Source organism: Leptosomus discolor, chromosome 8, assembly GCF_034619465.1.
Source record: "Leptosomus discolor isolate bLepDis1 chromosome 8, bLepDis1.hap2, whole genome shotgun sequence".
Classification (NCBI taxonomy): Eukaryota; Metazoa; Chordata; class Aves; order Leptosomiformes; family Leptosomidae; genus Leptosomus; species Leptosomus discolor.
The window spans coordinates 5,330,796-5,353,164 of NC_141398.1; the positions used below are offsets into that span (position 1 = coordinate 5,330,796).

Below are 22,369 nucleotides of genomic sequence, written 5' to 3' on the forward strand. Positions count from 1 at the left end.
ATATAACATTTTTAGAAAATACTTTTTCATTTGATGGCTATGTGTCATTTCAAAGTTAACAACTGGAGAACTAACTTTGGCAATAAAACCAGTGCAATTTGACAGAAGCCTCCTTAGACCACATTACAAACAGCAGTAATCGGAATTCCACAAGGATCACATTTAAAGTCACTTAACTCTGTTTCTTAGTCTACCTGAAATGTTCTCTGGTTACCGTTTTGTGTTTACCTTGCTCTCTGTAAGTTCGTATCGAAAAAGAAAAGGCAACAAAGAACAGCACATCTTCATTTAAAAACCAGGTTCTATCTAATCCTAGAGTAAGTTTGCCTATTTAAAGGGGAATGTCACAAGCATAAAGGAACCTTGTAGCATGTCCAAGCAAAAATCCTAACTCTTCCTGAACTCGAATCTGGTGGAGCTGAGAGAACCATAACCCCCCTGCAGCAATGGGTTAAATCTGCTACCAAAAGTGGAGAGAAACATGGCTGTGGAAGCTCTACGCCCAGGGATTTAACTATAAAGCACTTCCACTTTGGATGACTTTTTTATTTCCTACTCTTGTTTTCAGTTCCTCTCACAGTATCAGTCCATCAGCGGTGTAGGGATGGGAGGAAAAATTAATCAAGGATTTCACCTAAGTCTCCAGCAGAATTTCTAGTGAAGTCAAGACATGCATGCAAACTAGCATGCAGAAAAGGTAAGCAAACCAGACCTGTTCCCTCAAGCTTCACAAGCTACTAACAGAAAGCAGGGAGGATTCCCAGTCACCAAAGATGCAAGAACACGGTGTTCACAGAACTCCAAGGAACACATATGGAGTTCCTCATTTCTTCCAAAACCTTTCCCACATTTATGTCTTCAGTGCTGTAATCAGACAGAACGTTTTAGGTTCTGCTGCCACAACTACAGATTGTGCTCTCTCAGATCCATATCATTCCTTGAAAGCAGGCATCTACTTTCAAAGCAGCCTGCCTTCATATATCCAGCACATCACTTAACCTCAGCAGAATAGTGCTCTGATGAAGAAATGCACCAAGCGCACAGAACTGGAAGAGAAAACACGTGGATTGAAAGACAGTTTGATAGTTGAAGGAAAGAGGAAGCACCTCCCGCCTCGAACCAAAAGAACAAAAAACAAGTGAAGCAATGGAAATTGCCCACCACCTCCCATCGGCAAACTAATGCTCCAGCCAGTCTGAACAACGGCCACCTTGGAAGCCAACAACCCCTCCCGCCCTTTCTTCTTCCTCTACTCCATCTTTTATTGCTGAGCATAACATTATATGGTAAATAACTTCCCTTTGGCCCGTTTGGGTCAGCTGTCCCAGCTGTGTTCTCTCTCAATCTCTTGCTCATGCCCAGCCTACTCAAGTGGAGTGGAGGGCAGAGCAGGAAGGAGAGAAAGCCTTGACCCTGTGCCAGCACCTTTCAGCAACGGCCCAGACACTGGTGAGCCTTCAGCACTGTTTTAGCCGCAAATCCAAAACACAGCCCTGTACAGGCTCCTGTGAAGAAAGTTAACTCCATCCCGGACAGACTCAGTACATCACTAGTAGAATTAGTCATTTTAGAACTTACCAGGGTTAAAAGAGTCCAGGCAAGCCCAAGAGCTAGTCTGTAAGACCCTAAGTCTATGTCTCAAGTTCCTTCATCCAATATTTCAAGACCTGTATCTCTAGTATATTCAAAAATTACATGCAGAAGCATGCAAATAGTCCAAAATTATTTCTACAGTGTAAACTCATGTCCTACTTTACCTCTTCAGCTGTGCGGCCACACTCATCCCTTCTCTACTAATGCCCTGTTTAGCTCAAATGATATTTGATTTTCTACTTCGCATCTCAAGGTGCGGGACCTATTCCTACCACTCACACTTTTGAATGAATACTCCAGTTTTGTTCAGCCCAATCAGGGCTGTATCTACAATTAAAAAAAAAAAAAAAGCCAACTGTTATTTTTAAATATGAATTTACTACAGAAACGGTATCTGCAGTAGAGAGATTCATGCTGAATTATTGACTTTATTAAAAACTCTGGATACATTCAACAGAGTTAGGATAGCTTTAACCCACACAGCCACTACCCAGGCACACTAGGCAGACCTCAAGAACAAACTCAGCAGTCAGCACGCTGTAATCTCCTGACCGGTTACATACCAACTGGCTGAGGTAGGCAGGCTGTTTCACAACTACTAAACCGTTCCAAAGGAAAAGCAAACTTTACACAGGGGCTATGAGCCAAACCCACAAACATCTTCAGAACAAAGTACTGGAAGAAGTGAACAACAGCAAGTCCCGAGCAGCCTTGGAAAGGCTTCAGCTACAAGCACACCCTCATCCTCCGGACTCCAGCTCCGAGAAGCGAGCCAGCGGGGGGAGACGCGCTCACAGGGGGAGGCCCCCGGCCCCTCCAGAAACGAGCTGCTGGGCTAGAGGCACGCAGCGACGGGGCTCAACCCCGCAAAACGAAGGCTCGGAGGAAGCTGCGGCAGCCCCAGCTCCTCCCGGCCGCGCTCCCTGACGGAGGCGGCTCGACTCGAATTATTTGCATCGACGCAGGTGCCCGTCCCTACCGGGCAAAGGCCGGAGACCCGGCCCCGGGCAAGCAGGCGAGCCTGCAGCCTCGGCAGAGGCCCTCGGACGGCGGCCACGCCGGAGAAGCCTTCAGCAGCCCCTTCGGCCTCGCCATCCCGAAGGGCTCATCGGATCCGTCCGGCCCGGCCCGGCCCGGCCCGGCCCGGCCCAGCCCAGCCCAGCCCAGCCGGTCCCGCCCCCGCCTCCCGTTTTCCGTCGCCCGACACGGCTCGCTGCAGACAGCGACAGCCCGGCGGGAGGCGGCCCGGCGGCGCTCCCCGGCCGGGGCGCTGGCCCAGGGCCGGCGGCGGGGGCAGAAGGAGCCGCAGCCGCCACTTACCGGCTGCAGCCCGCCCCGCGGGAAGGGACTGACAGGCCGCCACTGCGCACGCGCCGGGCGCGCACACACACAGCGGCGCACACCCCCCCCCCCCGGGGCGCGCAGGCGCAGAACGAAGACTACCTCCAAGGAGCTCTTCCCCGTTCTTCCCCCGCCGTTGGTCGGCGCGCATGCGGGGTAGGCTCCCTCACCTGTTGCCGGGAGCGGGCTGCGCCTGCGCGGCGGCGGGAAGGGGGCGGCGGGCCGGAGCAGGCCCTCGCTGGCCGAAAAAAACCCCTCGATTTTTCGGCGTGAGAGCTCGGTGGTTGGGCATCGCCTGGGAGAAGGGAGCAGGGGGAGCAAGGGTGCCGCAGGCGGTCACACGGTGCCTTTCGGGTCTGTGTGGAAGCGGCTTTGCCCGGCACAGCCCTCCCCCCCCCCGCGCCATGTCTCCGCTGGGCCTCTCCCCATGTCGCCCAGGGCCCAGGTTGCTGCCGTGTCGGGAAAGGCCGCGTTGAGGAGAGCGGTGTGGCCGCTGGGATGCCGCTCGCTGCGGCCTCCCCTGGCTGTGCACGTCAGAAATGCTGAGGCTCGGGGAAGCTCCTTGCTTAGGGTTTAGTTTGTACGTAAAGGGAAACTGTGGTGCGTTTCAAAAAGACAAGGAATTGTGAGATTAGCACTGGGTTAGTGGGTACAGTGGGAAATGGGGACGGACGACGTGCCTCCTGGGGCCTGGGTGGTTGGCTGGGTTTGTGTAGGGGTTGCCATAGCAGCTGCCAGCAACTCCCAGTGCCCAGGCAGACCGCAGGCTCCAAAACCCGCTTGAGAATAGGCAAGTGCCTCCGCCTGCACTCTGTGCCCAGCGCTTTGCGGTGGGACCTGCGGCTGTCCTCTAAGAAGGAGCTTAACCTGGCCCTCGACACGTGAGTTCCCACCTGCAGCAGCCTGACTAGAGAGAAGGGACAGAGAAGTGGCAGTTAAGCAATTAGAAATAAAGTTTTGGTAATGGGCAACCTTAGAGGAGCTTTTATCATTTTGTAAACTGCTTAGATCTTCTCATTTTATATTAGCAACCAGAAGAAGAGTGTTATTTTCTTTCTTTTCCGTGCTAGTCTTATCGTATTGGTGCTATAACAGGGATAAACATACTGAAGGTGTCGGTGGTTCTTGCAATGTTACATTGTCTGGTCTTTTTCTGTATTGTTGATTTAGGTTGATTTTTGGGTGGTGGTGGAGATGGAGGAGACTGTGGGAGGTGAGACTGAGTTAGGGGAAAGAGTCAAGCCCAGTTCCTCTCCCGGTCGCTCTGCACAGCAGGAATCGGAATGGCTGAAAGCAGCGCAGCTTTCTTCCAAACCCGACATTGATCTCTGTCCACCTCTCATTGCTATTAAAAAAGGTATGGGAGACAATAATGATAAGGACTTCATGTTGGCTTTGTGTGGAAAAACATTCCAGGAACAAAATGAGAAACCAGTTATTAAGTGGAGTGTTTAACTTTATAATGTGCTTCTATATGTAAGTGTGTACGTGCTGTTCTGAATGTGCCAGTGTAGGGACTGCAATGTGCAATTTTCAGCTTTATAAATAAATTATGTACATATAAATAAACAAATGCATTGTTTTTTATATATATGTGTGTGTTTGCAGGGTCATGCACAGTGTAACTGATCCCTGAGCAGATCTCCTGGTGTGAATCCTAGAAACATGATTAGAACCATTTTTCTGGAATTAAAATGAATAGTACTCTATAGTGTGGCATACTCCATAGTATGGCATATGGTATGGTGTCTCTTTTCTGGGATATATTTACAGCAATAATAGGTTGAATAGTTTGTTCAAAGATTGTGGAATGTGGCCTTTCAATGACATCAGCTAGCTCCCTCTGTGCTTGCGGGTGCATGGCATCAGGGCCCATGGACTTGCGCATGCCCACTTTGCTTCAGTCCTCCACAAGCACGGAGGAAGCTGGCTGATGTCATTGCGAGGCCATGTTCCATAATCTTTTGAATGTTCATGGCAACTGGGAGAGGTGCCTGAGGCCTGGAGGAAAGCTAATGTCACTCGTGTCTCCAAGAAGGAGGATGCAGGGAGCTACAGGCTAGTCAGCCTCACCTCAGTTCCTGGGAAGGTGATGGAGCAGCTAACCCTGGATACCATTTCCAGGCACATGAAGGACAAGGAGGTGATTTGGAGTAGTCCCTATATACACTAGGACCAGCACCAATCCTGTGAGCATCAGCATGGAGCGCCTCAGCGCAGTCTTGGGTCCACCAGCTCTGCTGCCCAAAGGGGGACGCTGAGCCTCCCATTCCGGGATGGCTAGAGGACAATGTGGCTGTTTCTCACCTCATCACCAAGGGAAACTGCACTCCCTTACACAGAGCAGTTCTATCTCTGGCATTCCCACTTCCAGCCAGCTTAACCCCTTCTGCACTTGGGCCTTCTTGCTCTCTGTGCCAGATTGTTCCCGGGTCACAAATTACCACTGCTGAGCAATTACGATTTGCATTTCCCCTTCATTCCTGTAAGATCCTCGTGGAGAAGCTAATGAAGTGTGGCCTGGCTGAGCAGACAGTGAGATGGATTGAAAACTCCAGAACAGACAGGCCTAGAAGGTAGTGATCAGTGGCACAAAGTCCAGTTGCAGGCCAGTAGGTAGCAGTGTACCCCAGGGGTCAATACTGGGTCCAGTCCTGTCTTCATTAATGATATGGATGACGGGGCAGAGCGTACCCTCAGCAAGTTTGCTGATGACACAAAACCGGGAAGGATGGCAGATACCCCGGAGGGTTGTGCTGCCGGCCAGAGGGACCTCAGCAGGCTGGAGAGATGGGCGGATGGGAACCTCCTGCAGTTCAGCAAGGAGAAGAGCAAAGTCCTGCACCTGGGGAGGAACGAGCCCAGGTACCAGCACATACTGGGGGCTGAGCAGCTGGAAAGCAGCAGCAAAGGACCTGGGAGTCCTGGTGGACACCAGCATGAGCCGGCAATGGGCCCTTGTAGCAAAGAAGGCCAGTGGGCTGGATGAGGAGGAGTGTTACCAGCAGGTCAAGGGAGGTGATCCATCCTCTCCACTCAGCACTGGTGAGGCCTTGCCTGGAGTGCTGTGTGCAGTTCTAGGCTGCCCAGTGCAAGAGAGACATGAACATGGAGAGAGTCCAGTGAAAGGCCACAAAGGTGTTGAAGGCACTGGAGCATCTCTCCTGTGAGGAAAGGCTGAGAGAGCTGGGCCTGTTCAGGCTGAAGAAGATGAGGATCAGGGGGGATCTCATCAGTGTGTGTAAATAACTGAAGGGAGGGTGTGAAGAAGATGGAGGCACTCTGTCCTCAGTGGTGCCCAGTGGCAGGACCACAGGCAATGGGCACAAAGAAGTACAAGAGTTTCCGTCTGAACATCAGGAAACACTTTTTCGCTGTGAGGGTGACCAAGCACTGGCACAGGTTGCCCAGGGAGGCTGTGGAGTCTCCATCCTCAGAGATATTCAGAAGCCATCCGGACATGGTCCTGGGCAAGCCTCTCTAAGTGGCCCTGCTGGAACAGGAGGGGTTGGCCCAAATGACCCCCAGAGGCCCCTTTCCATCTCAAGCACCTTATGATTCTGTGAATAATACATTATAATCAGGGGAGAAGAGACACAATCTGTAAGAAAATTCAAAGGAAACCAGTACTATTAGAATATTAATTTTAGTCACAATCTCATGGTTTGTTTATTCTAGATTAAACAGTGGTTCCTGACAGTTTAGTGAGCCGCTCGTTAGTGCTACTGCATGCTCCGCTGAGGATCCCATTTGCTGCCGGGGGTGGGACCTAAATATCATCTTCTGAGAAATAAAATGGTTGCCTTTTCTTGGACTAAAAGCAAGCTGTAGCAATTACAAATAGCATTTTTCAGTGCTTTCAAATAATTAACTTTTTGAAGCTAACTAAACTAATATTTCTGTTAAGGAGAGATAAAACAATACTTAGGAATGCTTTGTAATTAAAATTTTTGAAAGAGAAATGGTGACTGGCTGGAGATAAGTTATTGTACTTAGTATCAGGAAAGCAAATAATCTTATTTGTTATTAAATGACTTAAAAATATTCAAATCCGATTTTCTATGAAAAACAAAGTCATGCAATAAATTTTTTAGTAAATAACTTAAAGGGCTTCAAAAGCTCTTAAGGAGGTTTAGACAGTCAACAGAAAACAGTTACACACTGTAATGGTATCTGTCCTGTTTTTATTGCAGATATTGGCAACCTTTATTCTTCAGATATTCTGTGTGCTCAAATTGTCTTGCAAGTGTCTGCAAGTAGCAAGTTTGTCAGAAATGCATGAGACTGACAATTAGAATTTAGATAAAGAAGTAACAGAAGAGGAGTAACTAGGTGACAATAGCAAGTGTGAAAAGTGACAATATTTCAGAGTCTCTATTTTTTCCAGAACGCATTTCTTCAAGCTAGTACCTTAAATTGCTTTTTCTTACCTCTGCTGCTATCAGTAGGGATTGTTTGCTATGGAACTTGAGATAAAAGCCATTAGAAGACATCTTTTCTCCCTAATGGCTTCTAAGCGTTTCTGCTGAGGCACAGGTTTTCTAATGTTCCTTTCATGTCTCTTTTTCCCCAGCCTGAGAAGAGGTTAGCCAGCAGATATTGAGACACCACACTGCAGGTCTTGTTGTACGTGTACCTGAATAATTAGAACTTGTCACTTCTTTTAACTAGACACAGAAAGTAAGCACCGTAGACGTGGAGGGGACCTGAAGACACGGAGCACTGAGCTAGGATCTGCTGTCACAGGATCACCTTTGACTGCTGTTCTTCCGGCAAGTGTTTTCATGCTAAAATAGGTGGTGACTCAGCTAACTTTTGCCTGTTAAATTTTCTCTGTACAGATTTTTCTCGAAGTTTGGCTTAATACTGGAGACTACTGAGTTCCTTTACTCTCTGTTGATTACAAGGAAGAAGAACAGTGAACCACTCAAAAGTGTATATACAGTGTTAGGCCATTTACTTTCTGTGCTCACAATGCGTGTTGCTGGGATTTTGGTTTTGTGGGTTTTTATTTTGATCATCCACTGGTTAATCCCCTGTCTTTGCCAACGTGAAAATTAGTTTTGGTTAAGAATACTGGGGTAACATCATGCTGCATCAGGGAAGGCATATGCAAAACAAGAGACCCAGCTGTTGGCGTGGAAGCCAGAGATGATAAAAGGCTGACCCAGACGAGTTGGGACTTACATGGGAGAAGAATGAACGGTGATTCAGAAAAGATGTAGCTTTTAAAGACATCAGAGTGGTACTGACCAACAATTACAGGTATTCAGGCAGTCCGTGTGTCTCCTGGTCTCAAAGAGATGCAGGTAGAGACAGGAGTGATGTAAAACACCTGTTCAGAGTCTGGGGTGGGACCAAGTGGTAGGAGGCAAAGGTGGACATTGGCCAGCTTTTTGGGGTTTTAATCCAAGGGTAAATCAGGATTGATCAGTTACAATTCCTAGTTTAGAGTACTGGGAAGATGATGTAATTTATCTTTGTTTCTCTCCAATAAACCCCAGACATCCCCAGATTCCAGATACTCAAGTCAGTGGGAGCTGTGTGTAGAAGGAAATGCTGAGTGTGGTGCCTTTTTTACCCAAATCTTTAGCTTTCCAGATAGCTTCTGAAGATTATCTGTTGACTTAAAAGTGTTATTCACCATATCTATTTTCAGTCTTGTTCACACTGTTATGAAGATTTTAAAAATTCCCTTGTCTACATAGATTTCCTTCTTTATCATTCTGCTGCTACTTTCATATGACCTGTGTATTAAACATCAATTGTATATTTGTTCCAGTGGTGACTAATTTTATAGTGGGTTTGTTTTATTTGTTTCCTTTGAGGTAATAACTTTATACTATGTATTAAAATGCTGACAATATAGAGATAGATCTGGTCCCAAATCTGGAATATGGACATACAGAAGTTTGGAAACTGGATTCACAAAGCTGAGATTTGAATTAGAGCCTATATCATGCTTAATTTGTGCTGTGACCTTTGTCTGGATCCACATCTGATTCTGAGGTCCTGATCTGAAGTTTCCTGTCTGAAGTTTCCACTGTAGCAGCTTTATACTGAGAAATAATTCTGGCCTACGAAGTTAATTATTACTGATCTTTTTCCTCCTCATTCCTTAGATGTAATTTTTTATGTTCCTGGTTGAAGTAGTTTATGAAACCAGCTTAAAGATCGACATTATAGAATACAACGCTTAAGTGAGGAAGACGAATCTCTCTATAACAAACTTTTATTTTCTAGACAACTGGTAAGAAAAGCATAGTCCTTTCCGGTGAAACTAGGAAAGAACTAGCCAAGCAATCCAAAGTCACCAAAGAGGAGAGAAGAGCTCAGATAGATGAAAGACACAAGTATTTGATATCAAGATTAGCAGATGGGATAGACTTAAGTGAGCAGCAAGTGGAAGAGGCCATTATTTCTGATGACAGGGTAAATATTAATTAAATTATTATTATTAAATATATTTCCAGTCTTTTAAAACTACTTCACAATTAACTACATTTGTAATTTTGTTTTTAGTTTCAACTTATAGAACAATTCTTTGCCCCTAGTGGACTTAAAAAGTTGCTCTTCTTTTACCAAGATGTATTGCAGGTACGTTTCTGTTACTGCTTCTACAAAAACAAAATTGCATTTTTTAAAAAAGTCACATGACTGTTGCAAAATTCAGAAAATCCTAACAGAGATTTTTTATTTGCTATGCATGCCAATGTGGAAAGAACTTGGATCTCATTGTTTAGATAGTGCCATCTTGGCTTACATGAGAACAGGAGAATGCCCTGGGGCATGGTTTGATATTGTTATTGTTTACACAAAAAAAACCCTTAAAAATGGCCAAGTAAATTAAAAATCTGGACTTCAAAAATTATAAAGATAGTTGAGGCAAAGTGTTCACAGTATTCAGAGTTTAAAAATACTAGATTAGCTAACAGAAGTATTATAGGAATGGGGGAAAAGTCTGTATAAGAACCATTTTGTCTTCTCCTCTTGGTTTGAGCTGCACCAACTCCACTATGGACAAAGCACTGATTCAAGAGGGTGAAAAGTGATGCAATTTCCATCTAGATTAAGATGGCTTCATGCTCAGGTCTGCCCCATTCTGCAGAAAATAATCTCTTAAGCTTGGAAAATGGTAACAAAAAATAAGGTAGTTGTGGTCCCCAAGATTTATTTCTCTCACTTTCAGTTTTGAGAAGGAGAAGCCTCTTCATAAAAAGCAAAATCATTTGTTCAGCTTCTACTGAGTGTGTGATATCGGAAGGTGCCAAGTGACCTTGAAATTGCCTCACATGACTGTTGTGGGCTTCCTGAACTGCAGAAGTTCTTCCTCAGTCCTTTCAGGTTATGCCATCGAGGAGCCGTGTTAGGGTGATCGAACTCACCCTGTGGTGGTTATTTTAGGCTTGTTAGGGAGAAAAACTGACTGATAATGTGTGATCATCAGTTAAGTGCAAGAATGAATTACAGATTCATTATAACCTGTATAAGTTAAAAGAACTTTTGAGTGGTACTGGAATTGCTTAGGGACTTTGTAAAGCACAGAATCAGCTCAGCTGTCAAAACAGTTTAATCAGTTTTTCCTTTCACTGAGTCTGTGTATGCACATTTCTGGGATGAATGTGTGTTCTCTGACTTAAATCAAGATGAAGCTTGAAATTGTTTTCCTTAGCTGACAAGCCAGAAATAAATGCTCAGCTTGGGTTAAGTGAAATATTTCATTTCTGCATTTAATTTTGTTTTATGTATGAATGCCATCTCTGACATCTTCCACCCCATTCTGATGAGTCAAGTGATCTCATTAAATTGACTGTTCTGTCAAGAGTTTGGTTTCAAACATACTGAAGAACTTCAGATTACTCAGGGGCAGTATCAAACATGCTTGCCCTGTTCTTACCCATTTTTGGCCATTCTTGGAGGCAAAATACTGGCCAGGCTAGACCGTTGGCCTGACCTAGTAGGCATGTTCTGACCAAGATTTGTCAAATATCCTTTCTTCAGTGATGCTCATCTCTCTTTTTTACCAGCTTGGATGCATGATGCTCACTTGAGACTGTGCATAGGGGTTAGAAGGTGCTGATTTGGGGTGGAAGTGGAAAGCCACCATTGTGTATCATACATCACACATTTAGTCTAGCAGGAGCTGAACATTTAACTGTTTAGGAAGAGGCCTTTTGTCAACTGGAAAGAGAAATATACCTGCAGTCTCCTTCCACGTTGTATTCTGTTACGTTCTTCCAAGTTTCAACAGATTATTTTCCAAAGTACATGACAAAGTTAGAGGGAAGCAGGTCTTTATTAGACTTAAACATTTTTGTTGCTTCAAAGAGAAGAGGTTGTAGATACATCTCAGTGGAGAGGGACCAGTGGCAGCAAGGCTTCTCAGAGAGAAAGTGTTTTAGAGTGATGTATGGTTAAAGACGTGGACAGAAAATTTCTTTGCATTGTTGGCAGGATCTAGCTGACAGTGCTGCTTGTGAGTCCTGCTCTCAATTACATTATGACTTCGGAGACCAGGCACATGATTCTTTCTGCGAGACATCCAGATTGTTTCCATGGAGGAAGTTCCTTTAGGAAACACTTCAGATTTAATGTCATTGTATTTTACGAGATTTTTTTCCCCTTCCTCTTTGAGTTTTTTTCTGAAAGAACAGGGCTATGAAACTGTTTGCTGGGGATTGTGAGATTGAGGCAAAGCTTATTCTCCAGATAAAGACAACCTCCTGATTTCTATCTGGGAATTCAGATAGAATTCTGAATGATTCAGAATGAGCTTAATTATAATTCACATATTCAAATAGGATGAGGTATTTGTATAACAATAGTTTTTATTTTATTAACCTCTTGTTTATAATTTGATTGCTAGCAAAATTCGAATGCATCCTTGAGGTCAGATGGGTCAACGAACAGTTTGCTTCAGAAGAAATTATTTATTACCATGGGTTCTACTGAGGTATGGTTGAAAAATTCGTTAGATGACATTTCAAAAGTAAAACATTGAAAAAAATATAATAGTTGTGCAGTGTTAGACAGCTTTTTGTAATTCTTGGGTAGATATTTAAGTACTTAGTCCATGTTCTCGTAATGCGAGATCTCCCAGCATTTCTTGAGCTGAGGTTGGAATCCACCAGTAGAGAAGCAGTGATTAGTGGATTTAACTATCCGAGAGGACAGCAGGTCAAATAAACCCTTGCTAAAAAAATCACAGATCTTAACATTTTTGTTAATGACTCCATGTTAAGTATTTTTCAGTGCTTGTGCACTTCTAGTTTAAAAGTGCAGTTCTTCAGTAGTTTTGTATTTCCTTTCATATAATAATGCTGCACGTTACTCCAAAAATACCTTTAAAAATTCCTTTATTCCATTAAAATTCTTATAACAACCTCCTCACTGTAATGTCTAAGCGTTATTCAGCTGTGTATTCAAGTAGTCATCAAGATTTCTGATTAATTTTCTTTCTTTCCATCTCTTTTTGGGGGAAAAAGTGTATCATATACAATTTTCCAATTTTCTTTGAATAAGGCACGGTGATGTCTTTTTTTTTTTTTTTTTTTTAAATTCCCCCCCAGTGAGCTTATATTAACATGGTTGTGTTAGAAAAGACATACCTGAAGAATTCTTTCTTGCTTTCAGTGAGGTTCGTTCCTCTGCCAGTTGGGCCAATTGGACTGACTTTTCAAATTTGTTATAGTTGAATTATTATTAGATTTAATAGAATAAAAATAAACATTGTTACAGTACTGGTTTGAAATGTGTACATTACTTCAGTCCATCAAAAAGCTGAAAATACATGTTAAAAAGTATTTGGATCAGAAGTTTTTAGTAATCTTGTAAGTTCCCTTTTTAAAAAATGAAATAAATGCCGTTCTAAGATGATCCATTCTGGTCTAAGTGTCTATGAAAAGTACTTTAAACGTTTGAAAGCTGAGGATATCTTTAGATTTTTTCAGTGAATTTATTTTGTCAGATTCAGAAAGGGATTAGAAGATCTCATGGGTAGGTCCATCAATAGATACTAAAATGAGTAGACAGGAATATGTCCTCTATCAGCTCTCATACAACAGTTGCAGGTGGGCAAGGAACACGAGAACAGAGCCCAGGAAGCAGCCTAGCTCGCAAGCTCGCACTGAACTGCATTTTCTTGGTAGGGATGAGGTACTGGACTGGTCTGCCCGGGAGGCTATTTTGAAATTCTTATGTCAGATGGAGAAAAAACAGTATTTGATTTGAGAGGAGCAGATTTTCAAATATCCTACAAACAGTTCACTAACTTTTTGGGTAATTGATGTTTTCCCATTTTGTTTTCAGCACATTTGTAAGTTAAGTACATTACATTTGCTGTGCGCGTTTATTCTTTTTAACAGTATGCATTTTGTCCTTTTTACAGGACTTTACAGGAACTTGTGCATTTTTCCTGAGAACATCAGATAAAGTTATAACTGCATCAAATGTTTCCCAGGTCAGACCAAAATCATGCAGGGGTTGCGGTGTACTTTTAGTATTTTCTTAGACCTTTATTTGTGCAACTGGAGTCAGAAAAAGAAGTGGGGAGTGCTTTCATGAGAATGTCTAGTCCTGTGTTTAACAGAAGTTCTTTTTCGTCTGAGTAATTATTTATGATAAAGTAATGCTCTAGTGATTTGGAAATTAGAAACTGCAATATTATTAAAAACAAGATTTTAATTAATAAAAATTCATTATGAATCAGTCTTTAAAATATAAATTTTAATGGCAATAGGGAATAAAGACCTTAACTAGGGGATTTTCTTTTAAGTAATGAGCCTAAATTATGGAAATACTGCACTTAAATAACTATCTTTTAAACTTTTAAGATAAAGATCATACTTGAAACTAACTAAAGTAAGGTTTTCCTGCCCCTAATAGCTTTAGTTGTGTATAAGAAAAGTACTGTAACAGCCTTTTCTGACTTTCAGAGATATTCATGTTCTTGGGAAATATTTGCAATAGAAGAGCATCCAGATGCTAACATCTATGAATGGACATTAAAGAAAAAGTTTAATAAGCCTGAAATCATATTCTCGAAATATTGATGCACTTATTTTTATACTGTACAGATTTTCTCTGTATTTGTCACTCATAGGTTGATGTGTCCCGTTTGAGCTGGCCAAAGCTCTAGTAACTTTGTTCTCTAGCTACAGTCGTGGAAATCAGTACTTCAGTTTCTGTCAGTCACTTGCTTTATAACAATATTTTTACAAATACCTCATCCAGATGTGCAGAAGTGATTTCTAGGCTTCCTCTTCTTGCCCCTTGCTGTGTTGCTTCAGTTGGGTGCCTGTCAGAATGGTTGTCCAAACTCTTCAGTTAGCTGCCTTGGTGCCTTCTTGCTGTAGTTCTCTTGTGATCACCTTCTTTTGGCAGGGGCTGTCATGTACCCGTCATCAAACTTCATTCCTTATGTGAGGCAATATTTTTAGATGCTACAGAAGGTAAAACAAGCCCTAATTTTCAGCCAGTCTTCACACTGATGAGTCTTGGAGCTCAGGCTCAGACTGATTTTGCAAATTTTGGTTTACCCTGAAGAGCTGTGTAGGAACAGTTGGAAGGAGAATCTGAGAACACCCTAGAAATACACGGATATGCCCCTGTTTCTCAAGAGGAATAGCTGAATCTTCAGCATCCTGTGGAAAGAAATGTATCAGCTTGTATGTCAACCTTGTCCTAGAAATTCAGAAGTCTTGAAAGACTTAGTTTTCCCTGCCTCCCCCTCCCTGCAACAAATGCAAACATTGTCATATGGGAGAAACTGGCATTGTTAAAAGCATCTGAAGGGGCACAATAGAGGTCAGTTCATTTCTTCATCACCCTTCTGTCCTTTCCTTCTGCTATTTTGTTCGCACAGCTTTTTGCAGAAGGATGTAGTTTAGGAGCATTTCCTTGGTAACACCCTTGTGGGCATTGCCTCCCAGGGAGCGCGTTCAGACATGCAAAGAAACCTGGTCTTCCATGTAAGCACTTCTTCCAGCGGAATGCCTTGATTGTCATCTGTAATTCCTCCACTTTTTGGGGAAAAACTTTCTACCCTCTTGTACTCCAGTGGGATTGTAATACTGTAATATTGTTAGGATGTACTATTCCACCTATGCATAACAACTACATGTCTTAAATGCTCTTCTTTTGCCTGCAAGTGGGGAACTAGCAAGAAAAATGTTAGTGAAATTAATAATCAAGATAGCCAAGAATGTCAAAGCCTCTACAAAAATTCATTCATAGTCACTGTTACAAAACCACTCTGCAGTTCCTGTCATTGCACAGGCAAAAGTTGGGAGTAGAAGCTTCTAGGGCAGAACTCAGTAGACTTTTTCCCCTTATCAGTGGAAGCATTCTGATGATGATGAAGGCGAAATCAGTGTATGTTTGTGCAGTTCAGAAGTTCTGGTGACTCAAACTTAAGGGCAAGTCTTGGAATTTCTGGTTGAATTTTACTCTATGTCCAATCCAAATTCAGTAGCTTGGGGGGGTGATATCCTCATGGAACCTACGTAGTTATGGACTGTAGGTGTGTCTGCCACATGTCTGAATTTCTCTCAAATAGAATAATGTTGCAGAAGTTTATGTGCACTCTGCTAATTTTTGTTTCTTCCCAAAGGAGGTGAATTTTGGCATATTTGATTGTACTAGTGGAAATATCCTTCAGGGCCTGGAATTTTTCTTGTCCCAAATCATGATACCAGCACTTAAAGCCCAACAGGTAATCAAACAGCTGTCATTTTTCTCAAGAAGATGTGAAATTAAGGCAAGTGGCTGCTGGAGTCTTGCCTATGCCTCAGATGAACATAAAACTGAGGATACAAAAAGATACAAGTATGATATAGGCCTTTATGCGAGTTATGCAATTTATATATAAGTGAAATTCATATAGTTCTTTATTTTCAAGCACTAGCACCAGCTATAATGGTCATGACAAAGGAAAACATAGCATAGCAGCCATACTAAGGTAAAACTGTGATGTCTTAATTAAAAGTAGATTAAGGCTGGATTGAGAGAAGTGTCAAGTCCTGACAGCACAAGGGATCAGTCCATGATTTTATTCTAGAGCATGGACGGCAAGCGCTGTACCACAGCCAGAGTGTCTGGCTTCTCTGAGTTGTCCTTGTTCAGTGACACTCACAAAGCATCACAGTTGGTTCTGTTGCCTCCAGAAGTACATGTTCAGAGGTAGGAAATATAATGAAGCTCAGTGTCTGTCGAGAATGATGGTGTTGTATGCTGTTACCATATGTTACCATTTTCTCTCACCCAGGAGCAGGAAGGGAGATTAGAATCTGTTTTCTCTGTTCAGAGAGAGCCAAATCGGTCTGAAAAAAAAAAAAAAAGACAGCAATTCGGTGTGAAGACCGTGAGAGCAGGGAGACAGTTTTATTTCTGGAGAGCCTCTTGCTTGTTTGTGTCTTCTTGTCTACAGAATAATTAAATCAATGCACACTTTAAAGTATGTTATAATACAGATGAGTGTATTTTAGAGGGCATACTGATAAATCTTTATATACTGTCATGAATAAGAAATACCTTTCTAATGAAAAATAAGATACCTTTTGTATTCAAAAAAAGAAAGAGTGACCCTCGTTTTCCTGTTTTTTTTTGGTTTGGTTTGGTTTTTTTGGCATAAATCATAAAATAATCAGGACTGGGGAGCTGTGAAAGAAGGCTTGAAGAACAGCCAGATACAAGACTTTCTGTATTCAGTGGATAAATTTGTGGGTACTCTGTCATCGTCAAGACGGAATATAGAAGATAAAATTCAGCTCACAAAAGTGGATATTGATATTTATGTCAGCAGCTTACAGAACCCATCTGACTACATAACTGCAGGTGAGTAATTCCTCCGGCAAAGCAAACACAGTGATCCTGTTTATAAAATAAATGTTATGTCATTAGTAAAAAATTACTCTGAAGAATTAATTCTTCTTCCTTGTGCTGTACATTTTTCTGCTCACTCTTGCCAGGTGTCTGACTGTGTAATCATAAAATCATCAGTCATTTTCCCACCTTTTAATTAATGGATCTTAAAGGATTAGGTAGTTCCTTGACATACCACGTGTGTAGTGGCCTGTGTTCCTCTTAGTGTGCTGGCCAAGTAGTTGCTGAGTGAAGCCATCTACTACTGTGTATACTCTTCACTTTCTTTGATACTGGGGAAATCCTATCCAATATTAAGCCTGGCTTTGAGGGCTGTGGGTCAAAACAAGAAGTGTTTATAAAAATTTATATGCATTATATATATATATGTCATACACAATACATATTATATATGTATATGTAAGAAAAAGAGCAGTTACGTCTCTTTTTAACAGTAGCTTTCCAGCATTTCTTATCACCACATGGATTTTCAGAGTGAAATAATGCCAAGCCAGTCAATACTTCTGCAATCCCTCTCAACCCTATGTGAGCCCATGGCAGGAAAGCTTCCCCAGGAGAACTAGTGACTCTTAAGATGAGGCAATAACGTTATATAGCTGGACAAGTTCTTTAGATCCATTTAGTAGTACAAGCTCCACGAGTCCTAAACACAATGCACCAAGTGAACGGGACTCTTTCAGCTACGAGGGCAATCTGAAAGATGTGCTGACTTATAAATTGTAGGGTTTTTTTTGTGACTGTTAATAATGGTGTCCGTTACTTGATGCTTTTTAATGTGGAATAGGCTGCAGTGGCAGAAAGAGAGAAATGTGAAGTAAACCTTCATTTATGAAATACAAGCAGAAAAATATACAAATAGTTAATGTATTTCTTGGACCTCTGAAGCATGATTCTCCCAAAACCACATCGCTGTATTTTTTTTCCATATGAACTCACTGTATTTTAACTGTTTCCATTGTAAAGGATGTGCAGTTGTAACAGAGTAGGTAGATACAAGTTGTATGTGTGTGCATCTTGCTGTTACAGTCTTAACCTTTTCCTGTTGTTGGTCAGTGATTTGAATATACTCCCCTTACATAGAGTCGCAGCATATGTTTGACAAGGGCATTTCATTTCTGTAGTTAAAAATCTGTATTTATTTCTTGGTACTCGTGAAACTGTCCCATTCTATGATTTTGAAGGCAGTAACACAGAGGTCACTGAGAAACTTGAAGAAGTGGTCATGATTTGGATCAAACAGATCAGACAAGTTTTAGTGGAGAGTGAACAAATGAGAAGAGAAGCTGATGACATTGGTCCATCTGCAGAGCTGGAACACTGGAAGACAAGAATGTCATTGTTTAACAGGTCAGATCCCTGCATTATTTCTCACAGAGTCTAAAAAAAAACTTTTTAAAAATAAGTTTAAGCTTTCATTCCAAAGAGAGTATTAAATGTGTTTCCTTCTTCAAAGCCTTTTAGATGAGATCAAGAGTTCACGAGTAAAGAAAATTATAAGTATTCTTCAGGCAGCAAGATCAAAGACATTGAAGCAGTGGAAAGAACTGGTAATCACTACAGTTTAATATATGTTTTAAATGGGTGCAGTACTGTATTTATAATTCACACAGAACTGAACACAATGCTAAAAAAATAGTTCTGAGTGTTTATGCTGGTTTTATACTGTGATTTATTATCCGTTTGTTGAAACATATCACACCGATGATTCTGAAGTTAAATAGATAACTTGCAAAGAAGTCAATGCTTCTGTAAGGTGTCTTTCACTAACATAGTGGGTGGAATGGTTGTGCAGAAGTAAAGCAGTGCATCCAGACAACATTGTTCTGTCTCTCTCCAGCTGTACCCCGTGCGGGCCAACCGTAGAGATGTCTGAAAGTTCATCATGTTGCTTTTAGAATTATTGACAGCTGGCTTTTTGTAGCATAACTGCTACTTTAGATAAGTAATCCGTAATGTAAACTTGTCAGTCAAAATTGTAGGCAAGCCAGAAAATAAGCTGTAGACCGTGTATAGCCAATCAGAAGGCCTGGCCAAACACTGGAATGTAGACCTTCTAGCGCTTGAGAAGGTATTCTCCTGCTCTGAAAACAGACTGGGAAAACAGTTTCACGTTACTGAGATTTGATTTTGTGCTTAACATATTTGCAGACTTTTATGATAAATGGAATTTGGATGAGAGTGTCTGTACAGAGCTAGTACAAGCCAAAGGTGATGAACTAGATTTATTTCTTCATACAGAATTGCCTCCTAAGTACTGGATAGTTCCACCTGTCATGAACAGAAGGTTATTCAGGCGTTATTTCCCTAACAAGTGTTTATTAAAAAATGGTGGGAAACACCCTGGTACATTTCAGGGATCTTGTTTAAATTCTGTAGAACAGTTACCATGCTAAAACCATTCAAAAATCTAAGTCAGATTATCAAAGCCACACCGTTGTACTTCCATCGGGAAGAAAAAACTTTGGGAGTCTTAGTAAGGAGTTCCTCTACATCACATCCAAAATGTCACTGATTGCCAATTTTTGCATGTAAAAGCAGTTGTTTCTTAGGTAAAGAATAAATGGCTTATTTGAGAGAACTTCTGAGAGAAAATGTTTGCAAGATGGAGTCGTAGTCTTGTGGTGGTAGCATGCACTCTAAAAGAGCAAGAACCTGGTCAGTAAATTTTAGCAGTGTTAATTCTACTTCTTTTTTTTCCCCCCCTTCAGGATGGTAATATAACAATCGCTGCCAATGAAGCTAAAGACAATGTGAGATATTTATATACATTGGATAAATTTTTTGGTCCGCTTGCTGAAGCTTCACCTGTAAGTAGTACTGTAAAGGCACTTAACGTGAGATTCAGAGAAGAAAGGAAAGGCTTTTGCTGCTGAAAGAAAGTTATTTCTCCTTTCAGTATTTAACTCCTATGCTTAATGATTAGTGGACAGCCTAACTCCTTTGGCATTAGTGAATCCAGTTTACAGATTTTAAATAAGCCAGAAATAATACTACTTTTTGTGTAGGAGGTAGTTGTCATTCAAGAAGATAATTGAAGGGCAAGAGAAGAATAAGCAAAAGGTGATGTTTTCCCAAACCTGATACCGAGCTGAATTGTCTTTGTGAGGCTGGGCCTTACGTGTGGTACCTCTTCCTGTCTCCATGCTTCAGTTAGCAGTTACTCGTGATTGTTTTAATGCAAATATCATAAGAATTATCTTAAGCCTTCAGCTGAGCTGAAATTGCGCAGCTTCCACTTATTTTACAGGTTAAAGCCATTTCTCTTGCAGGTAGCATGTGTTTACTGGTTAAAGTGATAAAACTTATTTTCATAACCATGTGGATCTCAGATTTCATTTTTTAAGTGAGAGCATGAATTTTGCAGATACTGCCACCAGGCAAAACTGTCTAAGCTTACGTGGTTCAGAAGATTTACGCATAATCCAGCTGCTTACAATTTTTCTAAATATTCTTTTCAAAGCTTGAACTCTGCTTGAATCCATTGTGCTGTTTTACACTGCTTTTCTTCTGCAAATATTCTGTGTTCTGATCTATTGGATTGACTTTTAGATAGCATCCCTTTTTTATCCTTTTCTAGACCAGTCACTGTCTCTTGTTCTGGGTTCTCTGTGTATCTGGCTTGCATGCATTTCTGCGGGACAGAAAACTCTATAGTTCAGTATCCTCAGTAAGAGAGAGGTTATTGTTGCCTTGCCTCCCCCTTCTGGATTTCCCTTCTGTACAGATCTAGGCAAAATGAGCAAACACCAACTTTCTTCTTCTTCCTACAGCAGGCCAACTCTTTTGTAGCAAGGTATGACTTCTTTTCCTCAGGTAGCATACTCCTTTGCAAAGCAGACTACAGCACTTTCATAGACTGGAGGCTGTGGCCCAAAAGAGGACAGCCTCTGTTTTTCCTCTGGGAAATCCCACTCTGGAAGAAGACCTATTAATTTGTACTTCACCCATTCCCCATTTTTCTCTCTTGATCACAGTGTGTTAGATACCAGCAAATGGATTGGATGGTCCCGTTCATAATGAAATGTCTACAAGAACAATGTGTTACGATCAAGAACTGACAAATGTATTCCCAGAGCTGCCACATTTTCCATTGTGTTATTTTTTAGGAAACTCGAATTGCTGACTTTCCCGTTTTTTCCTGTTGTAGGTAACAATGATGGAACACGTACCCAGTTTAATGAATACTGTCTGTATGATCTACTGTACATCACCATACTACAACACATCAGAGTGCATGACATCACTTCTTCTTAAAATCACGAATCAAATGATTAATACATGCAAGACGTATCTGTGTGAAGGTGTTTCAAAAATCTGGGATCTGGACAGGTGATAGAATTTTAATGATTTCATCTTCTTTCATTAACACTAGAAGTAAAATTATAGATTAGTCATCAAGATTATTAGAAGATAAATTTAAGTAGCCCCTCATTTTCCTACCGGGCACTGATTCCCGTGTTACTTTTAAGCTCAAGACTACTCATTTTGTGTAGAGTTAAGGACTCTGCAAAACCAAATTTACTATATGTTATGAAAAAACACCCTGTTATTGAAAAGCATGTAATGTATATCAGTATACAACACCAAATATTTTGTCCATGTGGCTTTTTTTAGACCAAAACATGCCTGAGCGGTTAGAACTGGGAGCTAAGGTTCTTCACAAAAAAGCCCCGAGGGCAGACTGGCAGAGTTCCGTCTAAGGTTTATATTTTACTGTTAGTGGACAGGAAAGTCAGTTTGAGGAAGGGGACAGTATAGACCAGGACCAGAATCACAATTTGATTGCAGTTTGTTTGGAGTGGGGTTTCTGGGTGATGGAATGGGGCTCAGACTTGTATTCTCTGAGTATTCCGTGGATAACGCTGTATGAGCAAACACATGAGGAGTGTAAACGGTGCCAACGAGGCACCTTAAGTTTAAAAAGCTAGATTTAGTGTAAGTTCGCTAGTCAGACATGCCTAAGGCCAGTTTTGTTCTTTTGTATTGTTCTTGTTACAGCTATTAGTATAGAAGAGTCCCTGTTTTTCAGCAAATGTTAGGCACTATACAGAAAAATGAACAGAACGTTTGCTTCAGCTCTAAGGAGCTTGCAATCTAACACATAAGAAGAGCTTGCAAGCTGAAACGTAAGAAGTGAGTAGTCAGACGGCGGGAGCAAAGAGGAATGGAGGAAGACCAGCAATCATGCAATGTTGGTCAGCTGGAATGACAGGGTTTTCAGCACACCTTGTGATGCCCCTGGACATTATGTAGGCATCGCTGCCAGGAGAACTAAAGCAGATATTTCAAGGAAGGGACGAGTTAGCTGCTCTGTGGCTGCTTGCAAGGAGCTGCTCCCAAGCACTACGTACAGCACAAGTGGAAGCACAGAAGTGTTTGTATGAAACTTAACAAGTGGGTGATGCCACTGGCAGAACAAACATATTTGAAGGATGAGCGGTTACGTGAAGATAGCCTGGGAAGAACACATACTATAAGAACAAGTCAATTATTTTCATGCAAAAAAGAAGAGGGGAACCACAGAGAGGGGTTGAGATGAGCATAATATCTAAAA

The 22,369-nt window shown here is 41.8% G+C and overlaps 1 protein-coding gene across 1 annotated transcript in view; it reads left to right on the forward strand.

Moving 5' to 3' along the window:
* The first annotated feature begins 4,128 nt into the window (after positions 1 to 4,128).
* Positions 4,129 to 22,369, forward strand: part of LOC104343039 (dynein axonemal heavy chain 5) — a 158,343-nt gene continuing 140,102 nt past the window's right edge. Inside the window, exons 1-12 of the mRNA XM_086468857.1 lie at positions 4,129 to 4,291; positions 7,606 to 7,706; positions 9,178 to 9,366; positions 9,457 to 9,531; positions 11,801 to 11,887; positions 13,322 to 13,393; positions 15,545 to 15,646; positions 16,581 to 16,767; positions 17,997 to 18,162; positions 18,269 to 18,362; positions 19,524 to 19,622; positions 20,963 to 21,144. Of these exons, the coding sequence (XP_086324983.1) occupies positions 4,129 to 4,291; positions 7,606 to 7,706; positions 9,178 to 9,366; positions 9,457 to 9,531; positions 11,801 to 11,887; positions 13,322 to 13,393; positions 15,545 to 15,646; positions 16,581 to 16,767; positions 17,997 to 18,162; positions 18,269 to 18,362; positions 19,524 to 19,622; positions 20,963 to 21,144 (1,517 nt within the window). The remainder of the gene's footprint in view (positions 4,292 to 7,605; positions 7,707 to 9,177; positions 9,367 to 9,456; positions 9,532 to 11,800; positions 11,888 to 13,321; positions 13,394 to 15,544; positions 15,647 to 16,580; positions 16,768 to 17,996; positions 18,163 to 18,268; positions 18,363 to 19,523; positions 19,623 to 20,962; positions 21,145 to 22,369) is intronic.